This window comes from Myxocyprinus asiaticus, chromosome 35, assembly GCF_019703515.2.
Source record: "Myxocyprinus asiaticus isolate MX2 ecotype Aquarium Trade chromosome 35, UBuf_Myxa_2, whole genome shotgun sequence".
Taxonomy (NCBI): domain Eukaryota; kingdom Metazoa; phylum Chordata; class Actinopteri; order Cypriniformes; family Catostomidae; genus Myxocyprinus; species Myxocyprinus asiaticus.
Genome location: NC_059378.1, coordinates 40,026,686 through 40,050,078, shown reverse-complemented (window position 1 = coordinate 40,050,078; position 23,393 = coordinate 40,026,686). Strand labels below are relative to the sequence as shown.

The 23,393-nt window shown below is 37.1% G+C and overlaps 1 protein-coding gene across 3 annotated transcripts in view; it reads left to right on the top strand.

The window, feature by feature from the left end:
- Positions 1-23,393, top strand: part of LOC127426018 (spectrin beta chain, non-erythrocytic 1-like) — a 117,209-nt gene that overhangs the window by 87,465 nt on the left and 6,351 nt on the right. For 2 of the 3 annotated variants that reach the window (XM_051672442.1, XM_051672444.1), the window contains 17 exons: positions 99-855; positions 2,100-2,302; positions 2,395-2,485; positions 2,678-2,824; positions 3,380-3,643; positions 6,471-6,695; positions 6,896-6,985; positions 7,081-7,359; positions 7,697-7,827; positions 8,313-8,517; positions 8,884-9,258; positions 11,534-11,778; positions 12,269-12,407; positions 16,268-16,352; positions 16,779-16,975; positions 19,788-19,891; positions 21,646-21,700. In XM_051672442.1, the coding sequence (XP_051528402.1) occupies positions 99-855; positions 2,100-2,302; positions 2,395-2,485; positions 2,678-2,824; positions 3,380-3,643; positions 6,471-6,695; positions 6,896-6,985; positions 7,081-7,359; positions 7,697-7,827; positions 8,313-8,517; positions 8,884-9,258; positions 11,534-11,778; positions 12,269-12,407; positions 16,268-16,352; positions 16,779-16,975; positions 19,788-19,891; positions 21,646-21,700 (3,592 nt within the window). Of the gene's footprint in view, positions 1-98; positions 856-2,099; positions 2,303-2,394; positions 2,486-2,677; positions 2,829-3,379; positions 3,644-6,470; positions 6,696-6,895; positions 6,986-7,080; positions 7,360-7,696; positions 7,828-8,312; positions 8,518-8,883; positions 9,259-11,533; positions 11,779-12,268; positions 12,408-16,267; positions 16,353-16,778; positions 16,976-19,787; positions 19,892-21,645; positions 21,701-23,393 lie in introns of all 3 variants that reach the window. The other variant, XM_051672443.1, reaches the window with a different exon arrangement.

Below are 23,393 nucleotides of genomic sequence, written 5' to 3'. Positions count from 1 at the left end.
TTTGTTTCACTTAGAAATATGTTACATCATGGAGATAAAATGTGTTGCGAATTCTGTTTTATGTTGACTTTAAAATATGACCTGTCACCTTTCCATAGATGGAGCCAGTTCCGTGACTTGGTTGACCAGAAGAAAGAGTCACTCAACTCCGCCTTGGGTGTACAGAACTACCACCTTGACTGTAACGAGACGAAGTCCTGGATACGTGAGAAAACCAAAGTTATTGAGTCCACTCAGGAGCTGGGCAATGACCTGACGGGTGTAATGGCCCTCCAACGCAAGCTCACCGGCATGGAACGCGATCTGGCCGCCATTGAAGCCAAACTGGGTGACCTCCGTGGCGAAGCAGAACGCTTGGCCGGCGAACATCCCGACCAGGCCAAAGCCATCACCGGACGTTTGGCAGAAATCAACGCTGTTTGGGAAGAGATGAAAGAGACGCTACATAACCGTGAGGCGTCTCTCGGGGAAGCCAGCAAGCTCCAGCAGTTCCTCAGGGAGCTGGACGATTTCCAGTCATGGCTTTCTCGTACGCAAACAGCCATCGCATCCGAAGACATGCCGAACACATTAGCTGAGGCGGAGAAGCTTCTAGGGCAACACGAGGGCATCAAGAATGAAATTAACAACTACGAAGAAGACTACCAGAAGATGCGAGACATGGGCGAGATGGTGACACAGGGACAGACGGATGCTCAATACATGTTCCTCAGACAAAGACTTCAGGCTCTGGATACGGGATGGAACGAGCTGCATAAGATGTGGGAGAACCGTCAAAATCTCCTGTCGCAGTCTCATGCCTACCAAATCTTCCTCCGAGACACCAAACAGGCCGAGGCGTTCCTTAACAACCAGGTGAGATGGGCAGATGTTTTTCATCATTGTAAGTGTTTTCTAAAGCAAGCATCACTATTACTATTAGGGATGCATCGATCCTATATCACTCCACTTCTGACATTTTTAACAGGATAGGACATCTATCCGACAAACCCGATCATAATCCAATACTGTGTGATAATCATGGTTTCTACCATCAAGCTCCAAATCTGGTATAAAAGAACCATAAAAGCACCATTAAAATAGTTCATATGACTCGTGCATTTTATTTATTTAGTTAGATGAATTCTGAACTAATTAAGAGAAAAACATTGGTATCAGATCGGGATTGGTATCGGACGATGCTAAGAGTTCAGGTATCAGATCGGGAGAGAAAAAAATGAATCGGTATGCGTAGTATTTTTAGCGGAAGATCGCTTAGAAAAATTGTCCACCCAATTTCAATGTTGTGGTAACGAGTTTTTCACGTTCAAGAAATTTCATGTTTTATTACATTCGGATGCATGTTAAATTTAGAATTTTGCATTTTATTCAAAGACCAACATCAAAAATCTGTGGTCAAAACCACATTTTTGCCTTACTTCGATTTGCTACAGTAAGCCTACGTTAATGAGCTGTCAGGTTCGATTTCAGGCTTTCGTCATTTGTCCTTGCATTTACGTCATGTCAGTGAACATAGAAAAGACTGCCCGGCAGCAAATATATTACTTGTTTGCTCACATGACATATTGTTCGGATATACAGTACGTCTTGTTGGAGTTTCTTCTTACTTTTATTCTTAAGCTCAAATATCAACATTTGTGGCATGATGTTGATTTCCACAAATGTAAAAAAAAAAGAAGCAAAAATCACGGTTTAAGTAAGATACTTACAATGGAAGTGAATTTGGACAGTCAATAAACATTCAAATACACAATTTAAAGTATAGCCACAAAATGTAAACATTATACATGTTAACATGATTTTAGTGCAGTGAAATCACTTACCTATCTGCGTAAAGCTATATCCAACTACAGCATCACCATGATGACGTAATGCTGGTAAACCATGTAATACATTTTATCCCAATAAAATCACATTTACACGTATAATGTTCATGTCTATTCGTGACTATACTTTTGAAACGGTGTGTATTTTTACGTTTACTGACTGGCCCCATTCACTTTCATTATAAGTGCTTTACTGTAACCGTGTTTTTTTGCTTCTTTTTTTATTTATTTATTAACGAGAGACAAGTTGTAACAATTGTTCATGTCGTGTAGGAATATGTTCTGGCTCACACTGAGATGCCCACCACACTGGAAGGGGCAGAGGCTGCTATTAAGAAACAGGAAGACTTTATGACCACCATGGATGCCAATGAAGACAAGATCAATGGTGTGGTGGAGGCCGGGAGGAGACTGGCCAGTGACGGAAACATCAATGCAGAGCGCATCCAAGAGAGAGCAGCGTCCATCGATGATCGGTAACAACAACACATAGACCAATTAATCTCACACAGGTGGACTAAGGATATTGCGTAAAAGGTGAGATTGTTTTGTGACCTTTAACCTGCAGGCATAAGAAGAATCGTGAGGCAGCTGTGGAACTCCTCATGAGATTGAAGGACAACAGAGACCTGCAGAAGTTCCTACAGGACTGTCAAGAGGTGAGCTGACCTTTGCCCTCAGTGTTTTTTGTGGCCTGTAGACTGACAAATGGATGACATAGCTACAGCAGAAAAGTTGTTTTTTTTTTTGTTACTTTTCCATAGATTCATTCCATAATGTGTTACGATTTGTAATACAGTATGCTTTCCTAAAATATTTCTATAAACATAACGGTCTTGTTCAACATGTAGTTGTCACTGTGGATAAATGAGAAGATGCTGACAGCTCAAGATATGTCTTATGATGAAGCACGTAACTTACACAGCAAATGGCTCAAACATCAGGCTTTCATGGCCGAATTGCAGTCCAACAAGGAATGGCTCGACAAAATTGAGAAGGCAAGTTATAAAAGCATGTATTTGAGGTTTTGTTTTGCAATTTTAATATATTATCTTGCATTTATTTCATAATATTTCAGGAAATAAATACATAAAAGTTCCTCTTAGTCTCTATATTTTCTGCATTAGATACGTAAGTGCATACAGTAATTCAGTTGAAAAATCTAAAGCCTGAATTAAATCAAACAAGTATTACCATGTTTTTCTGGTAAAATACCATGGTAATATCATATTGTTTTGGACCTTTACCGTGGTCGCCAAGGTATTCTTTGAAGTTCAATGAATGTAAAGGAACTGATAACAAAAAGTACTATGGTACAATGATGGAGTCAAATGGTAACTTTGATATATGTACCACGATATTGAAATTCATATGCCATATACCAAAGAATACCATGATATTACCATGATACCATGTACAAAAACATCTTAATACCATGGTACTGTTTTGTCAGTGTAATAGCCAATCATGTGTGTAATTATGGTACACATTTTTTCTGTTCATCTTACATTTTTTCTGTTCATCTTCCATTCTTGCTTTTGGTTTCTCTGCAGGAAGCTAAGCAGTTGGTATCAGAGAAACCTGAGACTGAAGCTGTTGTGAAGGAGAAGTTGGCGGCTCTTCAGAAGATGTGGACCGAACTGGAATCCACGACTCAAACTAAAGCTCAGTGTCTGTTTGACGCCAACAAGGCCGAGCTGTTCACCCAGAGCTGTGCTGATCTTGACAAATGGCTGGTGGGCTTGGAAGGTCAAATCCAATCAGACGACTACGGCAAAGATCTGACCAGTGTCAACATCCTGCTCAAAAAACAACAGGTGTGGAGATGTTGTTTTTTTATGTCTTTTGGCTGTCCAGTCAAACAATAAGACAAGGAGATCCCGATAAAAATCATGTTGCTAGTGTTATGTTTCGCTTATCACAAGGGCAATGGATGGTCAGTATTCAGTACACAGTGTGCTTTGTTGTGTACTGCACATTTTCTTAGGCTATGTCCACATTAATCTGGATACATTTGAAAACACAGTTTTCAAACACTCTCCATCCAAACTACCACAAAAGCAATTGTCCTCGTGTTTGGTTGCCAGACAGCAATTCCGAGTAAACCTCAGAGGACTGCATTGTGAATGTTGTACGAAGTAACTTTTATCTTTAACAATGCTATCAAAGTGAATAACAGGCACAATAACACCTGTACAATGTGAGTCGCCATCTTGATTTTTTGGGGTTTAATGGATCATATGACTGTGTCACATGACAACAAATATGTCATAGTTTTCAGATGTCTCTGTCTTCGTGTTGTAGTGTGGACCACACACACGCGTTTTCAAATGTATCTACTTGGGAGAGCGTTTTAGAAAAGCTCAGTGTTCACTGGACAAAAGTGGCATCTCTGGCTATGTCCACATTAATCTGGATACATTTGAAAACTGCATTTTTGTTTTTGAAAAGCTCTCCGTCCACACTGCCATTTTCAAGCATTTTTCAAAAGTTGTTCATCCACACTGAAACATATGAAAAGTCTTAAATCCCTTTACTACGCATGCGAAAAAATGCCATTCCATATGCGGTCTGAAACGCAATTATCCTCACGTTCCGTCGCCGGACAGCAATTCCTAATAAACTTTCCGTCACCTTTGAAATAATGCAGTGGGAAGGTTGTACAAAGTAACATTTATTTTTAACAAAGCTATCAAAGGAAAAAGCAGGCACAACAATGCTGCCACAACATGGGCCGCCATCTTGATTGTTTTGGTTTGAATGGATCACATGACTGCATCACATTACAACAAATACGTCATCATTTTCAGATATCTCAGTCTTTGCGTTGTAGTGTGGACTACACATATGTTTTCGAATTTATCCACTTGGGAGAGTGTTTTCGAAAAGCACCGTTTCTGCTGTCAAAAACGCTGTCTCAGTGTGGATGGAAGGCTAAAATGTAGAGAAAAAGATGTGTTTCAAACGTTTCAAACAAAAACGTATTAGTGTGGATATGGCCTTAAATGTAGTAGTGTAAACAAGGAAAAAACTCCATAGAAAATATTTTTCATTTGTCTTTATTCAGATTACAAAACGTGCCTAAGTGCTCAGTGCAAAAATAGAAAAGTTGCCTACCATACATCTTCTATTTAATGCATCCACAAATGTCAGAGATATTCATTGTAATTCAAACATATGCACATATCCAGACAAATTAAAATGACAAAACAGATTAGAGAGCATCAGCATGCAACATGATAAGTTGATAAATGTTACAAAAGATAATATAACATAATCTTTCCATATATAGAAGATTTATGGTAGACAACTTGGTTTAAAATGTAAAAGGAATCAGGTGTGCTGTTTTGATTGGACACTGATGACGATGTAATTGCAAAATGTTCTGTCTCTTTTTGCAAGTTTGAATATTTACTCATAAGGGCTTTTCTCACAAGGTTCCCATAGACGTGGAAAATATGGAAATAGAGTCATCTGTGTTTCTGTAGTGAATATGATTTTTTTTCTAGAAATGCTCAGCTATAATATATTTTATTGGCTAGACATTTTTTTGTGAGTTAATATTTTTACCCAATAATCACAAATGACTGGAAAAGTCATGGAAATTCATTGGTCTATAGCAGGGGTCGGCATCCTATGTCACGGGTGCCAGCATTGACACGCGGAGGGGTAATCACTGGCACACCAGCCAATTTTATTCATATAAATTCCGCACCTTCATTCCAATCTATATCTTGACGTAATCCTTCCTCAAGATCACACAGCGTGTTTTCATGAGCTGAATGGGAGACTAAACAAAAAGTTAAAATGTGATGAGACTGCAGTATACCCAACAGACTCATGCAGCGCGTGCAATCCTTTCACGCATCACAAGCCGGCAGCGCTTCACTTTCGGTTAATCGCACGAGTAAACGCGCCCGCTTTGCTTCAGTCAGACTGCGTGGATGACAGCCTACATTCAGTGTTTCATTTGATTCTTTCTGCTCTCAGAACAACACGTCATGTAATAAGAAAAACACCACTATTAATCCTTGAGATTTCCAACCCAGCATACAGGTACACCCTCCTTAAACCATAGTCACACTAAAAATTACATTAAACGATTAAAAGAGAAAACATAAACCCACATCAAGTCTATTCAAAATCTAAATTAAACCTGGAAATAAAGTTTTAGGATTTTGGAGGTGCGATTCACCGAAATCAACCGGCTTGTGATGTGCGAATGACTTGCATGTGCAGCGCAAGTCTCGTCACACTTTAATATTGTTTAGTCTCCCATTCAGCTGATGAAAACACACTGCGTGATCATGAGGAAAGATTACATCAAGATATAGATTGGAATGAAGGTGCGAAAAACTTCATATAAATAAAATAGACTGCTTCTCTCTCACTGTTGCTTGTGTGCTAGTGATTACCCCTCTGCGTGATTTTGAAAAATTTATGACATAATATAAGAAATATATAAGATGCTTCGGCACAGCCATTGACCAGGGGAAAAAAAAGGTTGCCAACCCCTGGTCTAAAGGTTTGGGACCCCTCTTCTAATTTGAATGTTTATAAGTACAGATTGAAGTCTGAGGTTTGTAGATTAAGACTCTACAGAATCAAGAATCAAGAAGCGTCTTTTTTTTTTGGTTGGCTCAGATGTTAGAGAACCAGGTGGAGGTGCGTCAGAGAGAGGTGGAGGAGCTCCAGTCTCAAGCTCATGTTCTGAGACAGGAGGGGAAGGACACGGATGAGGTTGATGGACGCAGGAAGGTGGTCGAGCAGAAGTTCAAGGAGCTTCTGGATCCTCTGATTAAGAGAAAGAACTTCCTCATGGCGTCTCGTGAGATCCACCAGTTCAACCGCGACGTTGAGGATGAAATCGTGAGTTCTATTTTACTCTTTATAATGTTTGCTACATTATTTGCACTAAACCTAACATAACCCTTACTTTAGGTTATGGGACGAGTGGTGATAAATTGACTGCATCTTTTTCCTTTCATTATGTAGTTTTGACTAGTACAGTATGTGCCTGCATTTTTGGGTGTAAATGATGAATTGTTGAAATATCGTTTTGTCTGCAGCTTTGGGTCGAGGAGAGAATGCCTCTCGCTACGTCAACAGACCATGGCAACAATTTACAGACTGTTCAACTGCTTATCAAGAAGAACCAGGTAACTTGATAAGGGTTCTTGGCATACAGGTATAACTGTTTTAAATACATACCCAATACCTTTGTTACCTTGCACCCACTGTTGTCCGTCCACAGACATTACAGAAAGAGATTCAGGGCCACCAGCCACGCTGTGATGATATTTTTGAGCGCAGTCAGAGCATTGTGAAGGCTGACAGCCCCAACGCGGAGGCAATCCAAGCACGTCTGGCCGACCTTCAGCAGCTATGGACCCTGATCATGCAGGAGACGGAGAAACGCCACACAAGACTCGAGGAGGCCCATAAAGCCCAGCAGTACTACTTCGACGCCGCTGAGGCTGAAGCCTGGATGAGTGAACAGGAGCTTTATATGATGTCAGAAGAGAAGGCCAAGGTACAGTATGTTGACTTGAACCATTTGGAATTAGGCATTAATTGGGCACTTACATAAAATGTACAATGGTAACCATAGTTTCCATCAAAATACTATAGTTACAACAAAAATTCTTAAAATAAAACAGTGGTATTAGCTTCCACTGATATGAAACTACAGAAAATAACCATGGTAAAACCTCATGTAGCCTTGTGATTGAAGTTATAAGCTAGTAACCAAAAGGTTGCGAAAATGGTAAGGGAAAGCCCACCATGTGTCCTTCTGCAAGACACTTGGTTTCAGGTTTGGATTGTCTTCTGGTCCTGTTCTAATATGTTGTCCTGCTTGTTGATCTCAGGATGAACAGAGTTCAGTGGCCATGCTGAAGAAGCATCAGATTTTGGAGCAGGCGGTGGAGGATTACGCCGAGACTGTGCACCAACTGTCCAAGACAAGCCGTGGCCTTGTGGCTGCCAACCACCCAGAGAGGTGAAGAACCCTAAATCTACATCTAAATCTATATACAATATGATTCCTAATCTAAATCAGAATCTGAATAAGACTGAACCAGCATGTCTGCATTTAGACCGTGTACATTTGCACACCCCACCTTTGGATGTAAATCAATAACTTAATCTGAATCTATAACTATTTCTTTATGTACACCCCACCTTTGAATCTTGATCTGAATCTAAAGCAGTAATGTAATCTAAATATAAATCTATTTCTTAATCTGCACCCCGCCTTTGAATCTTGATCAGAATCTAAATCAGTAACTTAATCTGAATCTCAATCTGAACAGGACTAAACCAACATGTCTGCATGGAGACTGTGCTCATTTTTACACGACTTTGTCTTACGCCAAAAGCTTATCAATGATCTCTTACAATTAACTCTAATAGTGTGTGTGTGTGTGTGTGTGTGTGTGTGTGTGTGTGTGTGCATGTATGCGTGTGCACGTTTGTGTGCTGTAGTGAGAGAATCGGAATGCGTCAGTCACAAGTGGATAAACTTTACGCTGGACTGAAGGACCTATCAGAGGAAAGGAGAGGCAAACTGGAGGAGAGGTTCCGCCTCTTCCAGCTGAACCGGGAGGTTGATGACCTGGAGCAGTGGATAGCTGAGAGAGAAGTGGTCGCTGGATCTCACGAACTGGGACAAGACTACGAACACGTAACTGTGAGTCAAGAAACACACATACTCAATTCATTTAATCAGGCTGAGCCAATTGATTAATGAGGTGATGTTTAATTTTCACTTAAAGTAATGAAAAGATCTCATATTTATGCCATGCTCTCAAGCCAGAAAATGAATTAATTATAAACTGTAAAGCTGTCTGAATGAAGAACACATTCAGTCTGTTTATTTCTATTTATCAAGATACTCAATACTTGATTGATTTGAGAGTTTTCCTATTAAAGTTTGCGTTGTTGATGAGCTGAGTTTGAAGACATTGTAAAATGACATCAGTGTTCAAATTGGTTCGTTGCTACTATAAACAGTCTAAATAAATATATGTGATTTTTATTTATTTCTCTATCGCAGATGTTGCAAGAACGTTTCCGAGAATTTGCTCGTGACACAGGAAACATCGGCCAGGAGCGCGTGGACGGCGTCAACCATATGGCCGACGATCTTATCAACGCTGGTCATGCTGATGCAGCGACGGTTGCTGAGTGGAAGGACGGTTTGAACGAGGCGTGGGCAGATCTGTTGGAACTCATCGACACGCGCACGCAGATTCTCGCCGCATCCTACGAACTGCACAAGTTCTACCACGATGCCAAGGAGATCCTGGGCCGCATCTTGGACAAGCATAAGAAGCTTCCAGAAGAACTGGGCCGAGACCAGAACACGGTGGAGACGCTGCAGAGGATGCACACCACCTTTGAGCACGACATTCAAGCACTTGGAACGCAGGTGCGTTAGTTAAATACAGAAACATACACATGCAGTTCTATAGCGGTGAAGATGTTATAATCGACTCTTCGCTAATGGTGCGTTCTCGCAATGTCAGAATTACCGCAATTACAAGTTTCCATCTTTTGAAAACCATTCACACCACGTAATTACAAGTTGGATGCTCATATTTTTTAGAAAGTCATGTAGGAATAATTATACATTTTATGACATAATTTTATTGATGGTTTTCTTTACTTTTTTCTTTATTTTCTCCCCTTTTTCTCCCCAATTTGGAATGCCCAACTCCCAATGCGCTCTAAGTCCTTGTGGTGATGTAGTGACTCGTGGCGGAGGACGAATCTCAGTTGCCTCCGCGTCTGAGACAGTCAATCCACGCATCTTATCACGTGGCTTGTTGAGCGCGTTACCACGGAGACGTAGTGTGTGTGGAGTCTTCACACTATTCTCCGCGGCATCCACACACAACTCACCACGCGCCCCACCGAGAGCGAGAACCACACATTATAGCGACCACGAGGAGGTTACCCCATGTGACTCTACCCTCCCTAGCAACCGGGCCAATTTGGTTGCTTAGGAGACCTGGCTGGAGTCACTCAGCACGCCCTGGATTCGAACTCACGACTCCAGGGGTGGTAGTCAGCGTCAATACTCGCTGAGCTACCCAGGCCCCCCGGTTTTCTTTGTTCTTAAACATTTTGTTCGAACATATTGAGATGAAAAAATGTATGAAGTGATTACTGTAACTATCGTACTGACATTAATATCAAACTCGCACATGGATCCATTTTGACATTATAGCATTGCCTTAGAAACAAACAGTTTCATGTTTGGAAATTTAACATCTCTGAATATAATCTCACAGTTGTCATCTTGTAATTACAGTAATTCTGACATGGCGTGAACGCAGCATGAGCACTGCTCTACCTTAGCAACTGTTACTGTTCACCATATTGTCAAACAAACATTTGCTCTTTTTTTTTATTTACATCTGAGGAATTCCCTTGTGTTTGGATAGTTTTAAATGTAATTTAACCGAAATTATCCAAAAACATGGTAAAAGTTTTTTTAATAGTGACAAAGTTATGAACAGTTCAGTTCACACTGATGTTATCAACAGGGACGCACCAAAATTTCGGCTACCAAAATTTTTGGCCTAAAATGCCAACTTCGGTTTTCGCCCGAAAGAAAGGATAAAAGAGTGTTGAAAGCTGTTACTTTAAAATCCGATTAAAAAACATTGACATTTGAGTAAAAGCTTCGTTAATGTGAAATGATGCTGGTTTAATTACATTTAAACAAAGTTTCATTTAAAATAATGAATTTTTGGGTGCATCACTAGCTATCGATCAATTCTTATCAATCATTTGTCATTTTATCGTTCCATTTATGGTGCTCTCAAGTCGATATTAATCAATAGTGTTTTTTTTTTTTTTTTTTACAACCAATATGATATAAAAACTGAATATTTTTATGTTTAATTATCCGATAACTGATATTCAAAACTGATTTTTAATGGCTTTTGCACAAAAAGTCAAATAATAAAGTCAATGCATTAAAATATTAAAGGAATATTCCGGGTTCAATACAAGTTAAGCTCAATCAACAGCATTTGTGGTATAATGTAGACGTTCATCCTTTTCTTTAAAAAAAGCAAAAATCGATGTTACAGTGAGGCACTTACAATGGAAGTCAATGGGACCAATCCGTAAACATTAAAATACTCACTGTTTCAAAAGTCTAGCCACAAGACGTAAACAATATGTGCGTTAAAATTATTTCAATGTGATAAAATGCCATGACGACGTAACGCTTTAAACCCTAAAACAACCATCAAAACATGATATAAAAAACTTTACAGCTCAAATAATACACAAGTTTTAACAGAAGAATTAATGTAAGTACTTTTATTAAATTATAAGCTTCACATTTCTGACTTTAAACCCTCCATTCACTTCCATTGTAAGTGCCTCACTGTAACCTCGATTTTTACTTTGTTTTTATTGTATATTTTATAAGAAAACAAGGGATGAGTAGAATTTTTTTTTTTTGTGGTAATCAACATTATGCCACACATGCTGTCGATTGAGCTTAACTTGTTTTGAACCCAGAATATTCCTTTAAGTTGCATCCGATTGTAAAGAACCAATAACAGATGAAGCAAAAAGTGTGAATAACATAATATATTACCCAATGGTCCATGAGGTAGTACGGATGAAATTCATACAATATTATGCCATTTGGTCTCACTGCTGCCCCCTGCTGGTTTCCTCAGGTAAGGCAGCTGCAGGAAGATGCTGTACGTCTGCAGTCAGCGTATGCCGGAGATAAAGCCGATGACATCCAGCGCCGTGAGAGTGAAGTGCTGGAGGCCTGGCGCAGTCTTCTGGAAGCGTGCGAGGGCCGACGGGCACGACTGCTTGATACCGGAGACAAATTCCGCTTCTTCAGCATGGTGCGCGACCTCATGCTCTGGATGGAAGATGTCATACGCCTGATCGAGACTCAAGAGAAGCCCAGGTGTGTGTCTGTTTATGTGTTAACATGCAGTGTCTAAAATACACTTTTTGCTACACTTTTCAATGGTGAATAAATCAGGAAGACTTTTGTACCAACATTTTTTTTTACCTGCCATGAAACTGTATTTTGCATTATTTTATTTCAAAAATAAATTTTTGTCCCTATAACAGTGGGGTTATTTAACAGTTTTTTCCCTTGCATATTAGTGACAAATACTTATTGTGTCAACTCTCATTTGGTGCTTCGGAGTGTTAATTTAGGACCCTGTTCATATTTCTGATTGTATATTCTTTTAGGGATGATATTGCTGTAAATGCCACCAGAAGATAGCAACATCTGAAAAAGGCCTTATAATAAAAAATAGCTAAAATGTCAAAAGTTGTATGTTAGGGTCTTGGTTAGGGCTAGTCTATAGTTATTATAGTTAACTTTAGATAGTTCTACATCAGCATGGAGGTATTTATTTGTTATTGTACCTGCTTGTTTTCAGGGATGTGTCCTCTGTGGAACTTCTCATGAACAATCACCAGGGAATTAAAGCTGAAATTGATGCCCGTAATGACAGTTTCACCACCTGTATCGAGCTGGGCAAATCTCTCCTGGCACGGAAGCACTACGCATCAGAGGAGGTGGGTGTCAAACAAATGTAAATAGTATAAAAGATTTTAAAAAGTAGGTGTGCTACAAAGGTATCAAAAATGTATAGCCACTGGCGCTCATTGGAAAAAGGGTAACAAACATTCTTGAAAAAGAAAAATCCAAGGCACTCATGTGACATGAATTAAAAAGCCTTTATTTAACTGGGCTACAACATATAAAATGGCCAACGCATTTTGGCTAAAGAAGCCTTCATCTGGAATGGAGTCCGTCTCTCTTTTGCAGATCAGGTCTACCCCAAAAACTTGTCCAATTGTCTATAAATCCTATGCTATTCTGTGGACACCACTTAGACATCCAGTCATTCAGTGACACTAATCTACTGTCTGACATCGTTTTTGCAAGTTCACACACCTCTTTAACATTATCTCTAGTGATCTCCGACTGGTGAAGCCAGACATCGTTGTGCCGACATGAATAACAATCTTAAAAAATCTACGTTTAGCATTAGACAGTACTTGTACATTTGATTTGATGTCAGTCGCTCTAGCTACCAAAATGCATTTTACTATGGTGGCTGGAGTCTCTATTTCCACATTCCTTACAATAAAATCACCTATAACCAGGGCATTTCCAACAGGCTTTTCAGTGGGTGCATCACTGAGTGTGAATCTATTGAAAATCCTAACAGGAACGGGACAGTGGTATCGCTTTGCTGAGCGAGTATGCCGCTGAGACGTCACCCAAATGCCCTACTGTGGGGGCTCTACAGCCGGAACCAAAGTGTGTGTGTTGCTTGCTGTTCTACCCACATTTGAAACAGTGTCTACCGGCTTCTCTTTCTCACTGACCTCCACTAGCGTTCGCATGCGTGTCTCTAACCCAATAACCTTCTCCGTCAGCCTGACTAATTCCTTACATTTATCACATGTGAATCCCTCACTGCTGACGGAAGAAGCTATAGTAAACATGTGGCATGCAATGCAAGTAGCAATAACGTGTGCTGATACCATGACTTACCGCAATTGTTTGTTGTTGTGGTGCTTCTTGAGCAGCGTGTGTTTGAGATCGATGTGGATCCTTCACGCAATTGTTTGTTGTTGTGGTGGTTCCTGATCAGCGGTGCTTTGAGATTGATGCAATAATCCGTGAAAACGCAGAGGAGAAAACAGTTGCGCATGGTAAAATGCATGCAGTTTAATCGTGATAAAAATAGAAAGCCTTTTTCCAGTCTTTTTTTCAATGTATGGAAATAGTGTTTGAAATCAAAAGATTCAAGGATTATCTCTCGTAAGACGGCAGTATATTTTGGCAGGTCATCATTATGGCAAAAAATATATAAATAGATATTTTTTAATTAGGGATAGAGAGCAATTCCACAAAAATGTCAACCATACCATGGAAAATAAAGTTTTAAAACTAAAACCCCATGAGCATCAAAACCCCTTTTAAATTGTTCATTTAGATCTATATTTTACTGTATTATTTTGCTATAAAAATGGCATAGTTAATCCACCTCACACCATGGTGCACCATTTCTAAAACAACATTTTCAAACAGCCATATTTTATTATTGCAAAAGAGGGATTGAAGGACTCTTTATTTTCACTTTATGTTAACAAAAATCATTTTCCAGAGAGACAAGGAATTATCTGAAAAATACGCACACTCACTTAGTCATAACAACGCTTTTTTAAAATTATAACATGATGTCACTGCTTTCAGCGCTATGTCACGTCCGTAAGTTTATATCACTCAAGTTTATTTATTCCTTTATTTATTTAAATAATGTGATACTTTCTGTACAAAGCTAACTTTTGTTGATGTAAAGTATGATGAACAAATGGTCTCCCTTCGTTACTCGAAACACTTAAAAAAAGAATGTGTTACAAAGTGACCATTACATACGCTTCATATCAAATCATATGAATATCAGTGAGAGAATCACAAACCTCCACCGCTCGTTCTTTACCATGATGATTCTGACAGATCACTGACTATTGCTTGATCTGTGACTTGTTTCAAGCTCCTGCTTTTATAGCTAGCAATTGAGAAGGGACCATTTTGACAAACTTTGTGATTTGAATAGTAATATGATAATATGAACATAATCCAATATTCCTGCAATACTCTGTGTGTTCCGCTTATACTTTACTTCTGCCAGGGAACCACTCGCTCGCACAGTGCTGTCTGAAGTGGTCAGTGCAGGCTTTAATATGCAACCTTTTGTGGCTAAGAATTCATGCCATATCGCAATTTCAGTCTTATTACAATCCATTATGGAGCCTTGATGGATATACAGAGATCAAATTCTACAAGTTTTAGCATTTTGGATGGTTTTTGTGCTGCTTTCACAACTTTCACGTCCGCAACGACGGTTTTTCCCAATTGTTTGTGAAAACAACGATTAATAAAAATGTTATATTACATGTTCTTAGGAGTGCCAACCCTCCTACATTATGTGACTATTATTATTTCTGGATTGTGATTTTTAATTCACAGAGTTTTTACATAGTGTGCGGTCTCCCAAAAACTCATGTCTATTTTAGTCACGTCCCTATCGCAAGTTTATTTCCCGATTTAAAGTGGAAGAAAACTTTTAGATTGAACATTTTCTGATGTCTGACCTTTATCTGCAGGTATCTATGATTTATTCATTCAAATGGTTTGATATACTGGTCATGAGTACTTTATATCTGATGTTAAATTAGAAGTTTTCCCTGCAAATGTCACGTCCGTAATGCTGGAATTGCCCTAGACTGATATATCGGCCGATTACCGTATTCGCTTGGCCGATTAACAGAAATGTTAGCATTCCCCTGCATCAGTTTCAAAACAATAGATTTGTCAAAGGATAGTAAACAATTTCTGAATGTTCGTTTCACTTTAGAAATTTTGTGTACATCTGATTTGCTGTTGTTAAATTGTATCGGGTATCGGCCACCCTGCTCGCTAGATATCGGATTCGGCCGTGGAAAAACCTATATCGGTTGACAACTAATCTTAATTCTTATGTATTTGCTCTGAAATAACTTAATGGATGCTTTTGTTTTTTTAATTAACATTTTTAAATGTTAAATGCCACACAGGGACTTCCACAAACATAAGTAATTACGCAAACAAATTGCTGAATGGGCATGTTGAATACAGAGTTTGATACACTGATTCACGGAAATGAATCAAACTGATCAACTTTAACAATCGTTTTAAACAGTCTTTAGGAAACTTAATAGCCAAATAATACATGCATCAAGACTTTTTAGCCCGAGACAGCCCACTTAAAATGAATTGGAGAATTTGGAACGTGCAAAATGGCAGATGTAGAAAAGGAAGTCCCACCATACAGGTTAAAGAACAAATCACCTTTTAGATACAGACATCACCTGTCAGTCATCTCGAGAATGCGCATTAGCTGGACCAGTCTGAAAAATAGCTTTGGTACCATAATCTGAGCTAAAGAAGCACAATTTATGAGACCATTGTTTTCAGATTTTACTGCTGATTTGAAATATGTTCTTTGATCGTAATCTTGACCAACCATTTTGGAGATTCTGTTCTTTCCCCAATCAAGTCAATAGGAGCTGTACTTTTATGCCTCTTGTTTACATAGAAAATAGCTGCCCAGGAGTGTTTTAAAGATGGCCGCCAAGTGGACTGACTTGCCTTGAAAGGGAATTTGATCAAGATCATTTGTGATACTCACAATGTTTTTTAATTTTAAATTGAGCTCCAAAATCGTAGCAAATTTATAGTATCATAAATATCCAATATATTGTTCAGCCCTATTCATTAATATTATTAGCAAATATGCATTGCTGCATTGATTATCAGAGCATATTTAGACACATTTACATTGTCTCTCTCTCAACTCATGTCTCTGCTCTTCCCACAGATAAAAGAAAAGTTGCTGCAGTTGACGGACAAGAGGAAAGATATGATTGACAAGTGGGAGGACAGATGGGAGTGGCTAAGACTAAGTAAGTATGAGTGTTTGTTTTCATGACAACAGATCTGAGGTTTCTAATGAGCCATCCATGGATTGTTGACATTGTTATTAGAAGTTCTGTTTATTTTTGTTTATATATTACTGGTTCATTATGGAGAAACTCTATCCAGAAATGTTGCTCTAAATGTAGCTCTTTTTTATGAAATTTTAGGAAACAGTTTGTCCAGTTGATGTGTTCCAATTTCCAAAGTAGCTTACAAGGTTTTAATGCAGTTGGTGTCACTCTGTTGGAGCTTGTTTATGTCAGAGTATCTCTTCCCATGATGCTCATTAACTATAGTTCTGATACACTTATTTCTGGCTTTTTAATGGGAAGTTGAAAAAGGATGTGGGCAGCTTTGATTAAAACTTTACTGACACTCACTTCCCTTTTTTTTAACCTTGTGTGTGTATGTAGTTTTGGAAGTGCACCAGTTTGGACGGGACGCAGGGGTTGCAGAGGCATGGTTGTTGGGACAGGAGCCGTACTTGTCGAGCAGAGAGTTGGGACAGAGTGTAGACGAGGTGGAGAAACTGATCAAACGACACGAAGCGTTCGAGAAATCAGCCGCGACCTGGGAGGAACGCTTCTCAGCGCTGGAACGACTTACTACGGTAAGAGAGTGACAAACCGTGCTTTTATGAAGAAATCATAGAAATAATAAAAAACAATAAAGTTTTTTTTTTTTGCTCACCCAGTCAGACCAGAAATTCAGATTCATACTCATCAATATTCACTGGCCCCAGCACGAAAATCATTACATTTTATTTTTAGGTACAAATTTGTATGTGTTGGAAAGAAACAAATATACATTTATATGTGTACTTTATTCAGTGCTTCTTCAACTTTGGGCACTTAAATGTTCCAAGGTTTCTTTTTATTAAACAGATTTCAACTTATTCTTTTTGTTATATAAAGGTCTAAATTAAAACTGAATTGGAAACTTTTTATCAGGCCTTCATAATTTATTTTTGGTACTTTTAAAATGACTTTTATGTATAATTTTCTGTTAATGCATGATTTTCTGTAAAGCTGCTTTGAAACGTTGTGTGTTGTGAAAGGCGCTATACAAATAAAAATGACTTGACTTAACTTGACTATAGATTTTACAGTTTCAACCTTGTCCCAGACCCAGACTTTCAATATTAAACTATAAAAATCCACTATAAAAATACAAAGTATGGCGTTTAAAACTATAATCTTCTAAATAAAGAGTGAAATAAACAGAAACTATTTCAATATTTATTGTGTGAAAATTATAAATTCTATACATTTTTCTAAAATCCCGACTGTCCCACAGTTGTTGCATCATTTCCAATCAAGCTGTCATTTTGCAAAATGATGAAAAAAGTGTGAAAATATTATTTAATTGTGTGTAATTAGGATACATAAAATGTTAGCAATGAAATTAGCATTAGCAAGACAAAAGAGTCGGTCATTTTATTTCAGAAATGTTAAAAATGTCATTTCAATCAGCATCATTTCCAGCGCAGAATTCTATTAACCTCCTGAGACCCGAGTGTGACTGCTGTGTGCATTTTCCATTTCCCTTTTTGATTTGTAACTAGTAGCACGTAATAAACAAGCAAAACAATTTTTATTTTCCTAGAGCAAATAGTTTTCCTAAACATTGATGTCCACATATGTGGGCAGCGGGACTAAGTTGTGAAATTGTAAATAATATACAGCTATAGAAAGTCCGATTTTTACATCAAATCGTTTATGTTTCCAGGAGTGTTGGTTATTCATGTTTTTGAGATATTACATACATTGAATCTGGATTAATTATGCTAATTTTTGATTTAAAGTAATGGCCAGCATCATCCAATCACTGCCAACCATGTTAAAATAAAATTACACATTATAAATTCTGAATCTATGTACTGATTGTCATTGTCACATGTCTGTCAAACATGTTGAGTGATCCAAACATCATCTGCAGCCTGAAACTGAACTTTTGATCAGATTTTAGGAGTGAATGCACTTAACTGCATAGAGAGCTATAGGATGCTCCCTTGCTCCCTATTTAGTGAATGACTTAACCTCCAGTGTGCTGTCTGTCTGCACTGGTCTCAGAACAGTTTGAAATGCACCTTATTTTCATCCTAACTCCATATAAAGCCTCTGAAAGCAACATTTTTCAGTTTTGGATGAACTTATTGATTCTCGATGTGATAATGTACAGTAAATATATGAGTGCATTTACTAATGTTAATGAATAGAACTGTACTGTTCAGGGATAACAAAATAAAATATAATTAAAATGAAGCGAAATGACCCACCAATGTGATCCACATATGTGGACATCATGTTTATCAGCTCGCTGACGCGTGAAAAATGAATTAAATATTTAAAGCGGCATATCAAACGAAACTAGAGATGCTACTCTTTAACCCAAACATGTTTCAATAAACAAACTAAAAGATATTTCTTACCAGAGGCACTTTTGTTGGTTCTGCACCTGTTGAAGCGCTTCACGGAAATCAACCGTGCTGTTGTGTCACATGACTCGGTGGGACAGAAGTTTAACCCTTAAATGACAGTCTAGAGACTTGTGAACAGTATTCAGTCTCTTTAAATTAATTGAAATCATGTGTTATGTATAGCGAAGCCAAAATACAACCTACTCGCATGTGGACGTGGGGTCGCATGAGGTTGAACACAATATAGAATTTGAGAAGTGCTGAAATGACACTGTAGTGGGAATTTTCATGACAAAAATGACATAAATCTCATGTGAGATATGTACATACACTGTTGAACATTGTTAGTAGACAAATAAAAATAATAATATTGAGAATGTGAGAAATGTTTTAACGAGACAGTATATATTGTTCTACTTATTTTTGTAGTATATATACTGTATATACAAAGTGTACAATTTTGCAATATGTTTTGTATATTTTTGTTCCAAAGTTTAGTTTAGAATTAAAAGTTACAACTAAAAATATATTATGTTTATTAACTGGCAACAATGGTTGAAAATAATGTAAGCCTATCTATAATTGAACTCCATGACAGTTATTCAATTATAAATATAAAAAATGGAAAACAATGACATATAGTGATTTATTTTTTTCTACTTGTCAATCCATTCTGACTGATGCTGTCATGACTATCACAAATCATTCTTGCAATTTCAACAAAACCTGACCTGTGTTATCAGGCTAGATAACTTTACTTTGGTGACACAAAGAAAACCAAATGTTAATGTTGGCAAAGCAACACATTTACTTGATCAACAAATTTACATTATAGTGATAGTGCAGCAGTGGCCCTAATCTCTCGCACACCCACCCTTACTGTAGAGCCCTGAATCATATGTAGAAGTTTATGAAAATAACGAGAAGTTTGTGTGTGTAAGATAGAAACAACTGTCTCACAATGAGATCTTTGTTTGATGAACTTCTCTGTTGCTTCTGTCAGTTGGAGTTATTGGAAGTGAGAAGACAGCAAGAGGAGGAAGAGAGGAGGAGGAAACCCCCGGAGCCAGAGCCCGTTCAGGCTCAGGACGCAGACGTGCAGCAGAGGTAAACGCTCAACACACACGTTACAGCACAGACATTTAGATGTACGTAAAAAAAACTGTACGTCATACACATGCATTACTACGTTTTAAGGTACTTTCATTTTCTAAATGAATGTTAAACTTAACTCTGTGGTTCTGATTTGAATATTGAATCAGAAACACTTCTAGAAATATAGAAATTATTTGTTTGTAAATAAAATATCTGCTAGATAAGAATAATAAGTAACACTTTACAATAAAGTTATATTTGTTAACATCAGTTAATGCAAATTTAAACATGACCTAATAATGAACAATACTTCTACAGAATGTATTCATCTTTGTTCATGTTCATGTTCATCTACTAATGCATTTTTACATTAAAGGTTTAATACATTAACATTAGTGCATGCATTATGAACAAACGAAAAACAATTGTATTTTGATAAACTAACATTAACTAAAATTAATAAATGCTGCAAAAAATGAATTGGTCATTATTAGTTTATGATGCTAAGAAATAAATATGAAGGGCCAAATTACTGAAGATTCAATATTAAATAATTATTTAAATATTTAACTGAATTATTAAATACATAATGAAATTGTTAAAAAAAAAAAAAAAAAAACGTAATGCTGATAACCGTAACCCTGAAAATGTTTTTTTTTTTTTTTTTCATGTTTAAATGAAAAATTTACCCAAAGATAATACTAAAATAAAATACAGTGGACATTTAGTGATCATATTTAATATATTCATAGTTTCATTATGTATTTTAATATTTATTTAAATATTTAAAAATGTATTTAATCATTTCATTTCGAGTAATTTGGCCCTCCATAAATAGAACATTTTTGTAAATTAATTATATTAATAAATTGTGTAATTTACAAATATTATAAATAAAAATAATAAATACATTTAAAAAATACATTTAGTGAGATTTATACTTAAAACAAGTGGAAAAAATTATTTCAATGAAATGGGAAAATGCTCTTGGTATTATTTCTAAAAACAAGATATTCAGGATACATTCCCATAAAATGTCTTAATATCTTGTGTGGTTTGCTTTTCATATGAATTTAGGTATATATAGATATATATATGATTTCATGACTGTAAATAAAATATACATATTTGCTGAAATTCAATTAAATCATTGCTATTTACTTAATATTTACTCAAAATTTTAAGAAGCACATATCGTGTATTATTTATTGACTAGAATTTTTGTAGATTTCTAAACTGACACGAGAAATCAAATAATCTCATTAATAATCTCAAAATGGCTATCCGCTTTGTTACAGCAGTCATGAAGCCGCGTTCATGATTCGCGTCAGGTCGTAAACGCCAGCGGCAAGCACTGATTTTAACTCCACATGAAAAGCGCTTGCAGACAAAACGTCTCATTCTGCGTTTTGGTGATAGTTAAGAATTGACGTGCTTTTGTGGTAATTAAAATGCGTCTTACATAGGCTGAAAATACTTGATTTCTATCACAAGTCCCATCTGGGCTTGTTTTGTACATCAAGTAGCATTAAAGGTCCTTTTCCATTCATTTTATCACTGACAGGGAAGCACTTTTGTTTGTCTGCTTTGGCGTGTACATCAGTATAATGGCAGCGTAATGTAATGACGATTAAGAAAAATTAAAGCGTTAAACTTTTTTAATTAATCGCATGCGTTAACACATTAATATTGACAGCTCTACTTTGTTTTTAAAGTTTTGGGTGTGTGATTTTAAACTGTTGTACGTCCTCATTGTCTGTTCACAGGGAAGGAGAGCAAATTGCCCAGAACGGACTTCCATCAGACCAGGACTCTCCACGGGTTAGTTACCGCTCCTGTACCTACCCACAATACACTAGTCAACAAATGCCACGAACTACTGGCCAGGGACACTAACAGTTCCCATAATGCTTTCTTATTATAGTCAATCAATGTACTTTCCAAAGACGACAATGTATCTTAATAACTGAGGTGTGCTGTTTGAACATAATGTGCCTTATAAATACTCAAAATATAATGAGTTACAATAATAGTTTGAATAATTTCAACTCGTCCTGTAGTTTGTAAAAACAAACAGAATTACAGTAAGCATACTACAGTCTACAGTCTAATGCACTTATAATGGAAGTCTATGGGTCAAGTGTACATGAGGGTTTAAAAGCAAAAATATGCAGCTTATGTTTTTGTTAAAGCACTTTTTTTTTATTTGAGCTGTAAAGAGTACAATTGTTCTTTTAGCAGAGGGACTACTTTTCTAGGTGAATGAGTGAATGGTTTTGTGTTACCAAAGTAGTTACCATGTTACTAAAGGAGTTAACATTTTGGCTATAACTTGACTCAGGCAAGATTAGTAAGCATCTGTCACACTAGTCTCATGATATTGTGGCTATTCTTTCAAAACGAGTGCTTTTTAATGTCTATCCCGGTGCCCCATAGACTTTAATTGTATGTGAATTTTTTTTTTTTTTTTTTTTTTTTTTAATTGAAGGACGATTCAGTTTGCCACAGAATTATTTTCTGTAGTAATTGTCATCATGCCTTTACTTGTATTGAAACCAGAATATTCATTTAAAGGGATAGTTCACCCAAAAATGAAAATTCTCTCATCATTTACTCACCCTCATCCTATTCCAGATGTGTATGACTTTCTTTCTTCCGCTGAACACAAATTAAGATTTTTAGAAGAATATCTCAGCTCTGCAGATCCATACAATGCAAGTGAATGGTGACTAGACCTTTGAAGTTTCAAAAAACACATAAAGGCAGCATAAAAGTAATATGTAAGACTCTAGTGGTTTATTCCATGTCTTCTGAAGTGATATGATAGGTGTGAGTGAGAAACAGATCAATATTTAAGTCCTTTTTTAAATATCAATCTACGCAGGAGAATTTATAGTAAAAAAAAGGACTTAAATATTGATCTGTTTCTCACCCACACCTATCATATCACTTCAGAAGACATGGATTAAACCACTGGAGTCTTATGGATTACTTTTATGCTGCCTTTATGTGCTTTTTTATGATTTGCATTGTATGGACCTACAGAGCTGAGATATTCTTCTAAAAATCTTCATTTGTGTTCTGCAGAAGAAAATCATACACATCTGGAATGGCTTGAGGGGGAGGAAATTATGAGAGTTTTCATTTTTGGGTGAACTGTTCCTTTAAGATGAGGCTAATTAATTAGACAAAGTGGTGCAAAATATATGCCATTTTTTTGCTTTGCTTTCATTTGTTTTGTTTGTGATGTGAGCTGGTGAAACTGAAACATGTTCTGTGTTGAGAAAAATGTGCAATAGAATCTAAAGATTTGTTATTGTTATTTTTTTGTTTGGTTTTTTGCCCTAAAATGACCTGAAATGATGTATGACATATCCAGTTCCAGTAGTAGCTCTGCTATCGGTGTGGACTTCATAGACTAACAATAAATTAACTTATTCTTTCTCTACTGTTTACATGTTCAATGTATATGTGACATTTTCTGTTGGTCTATAACCTCTTGTGACATGATTGT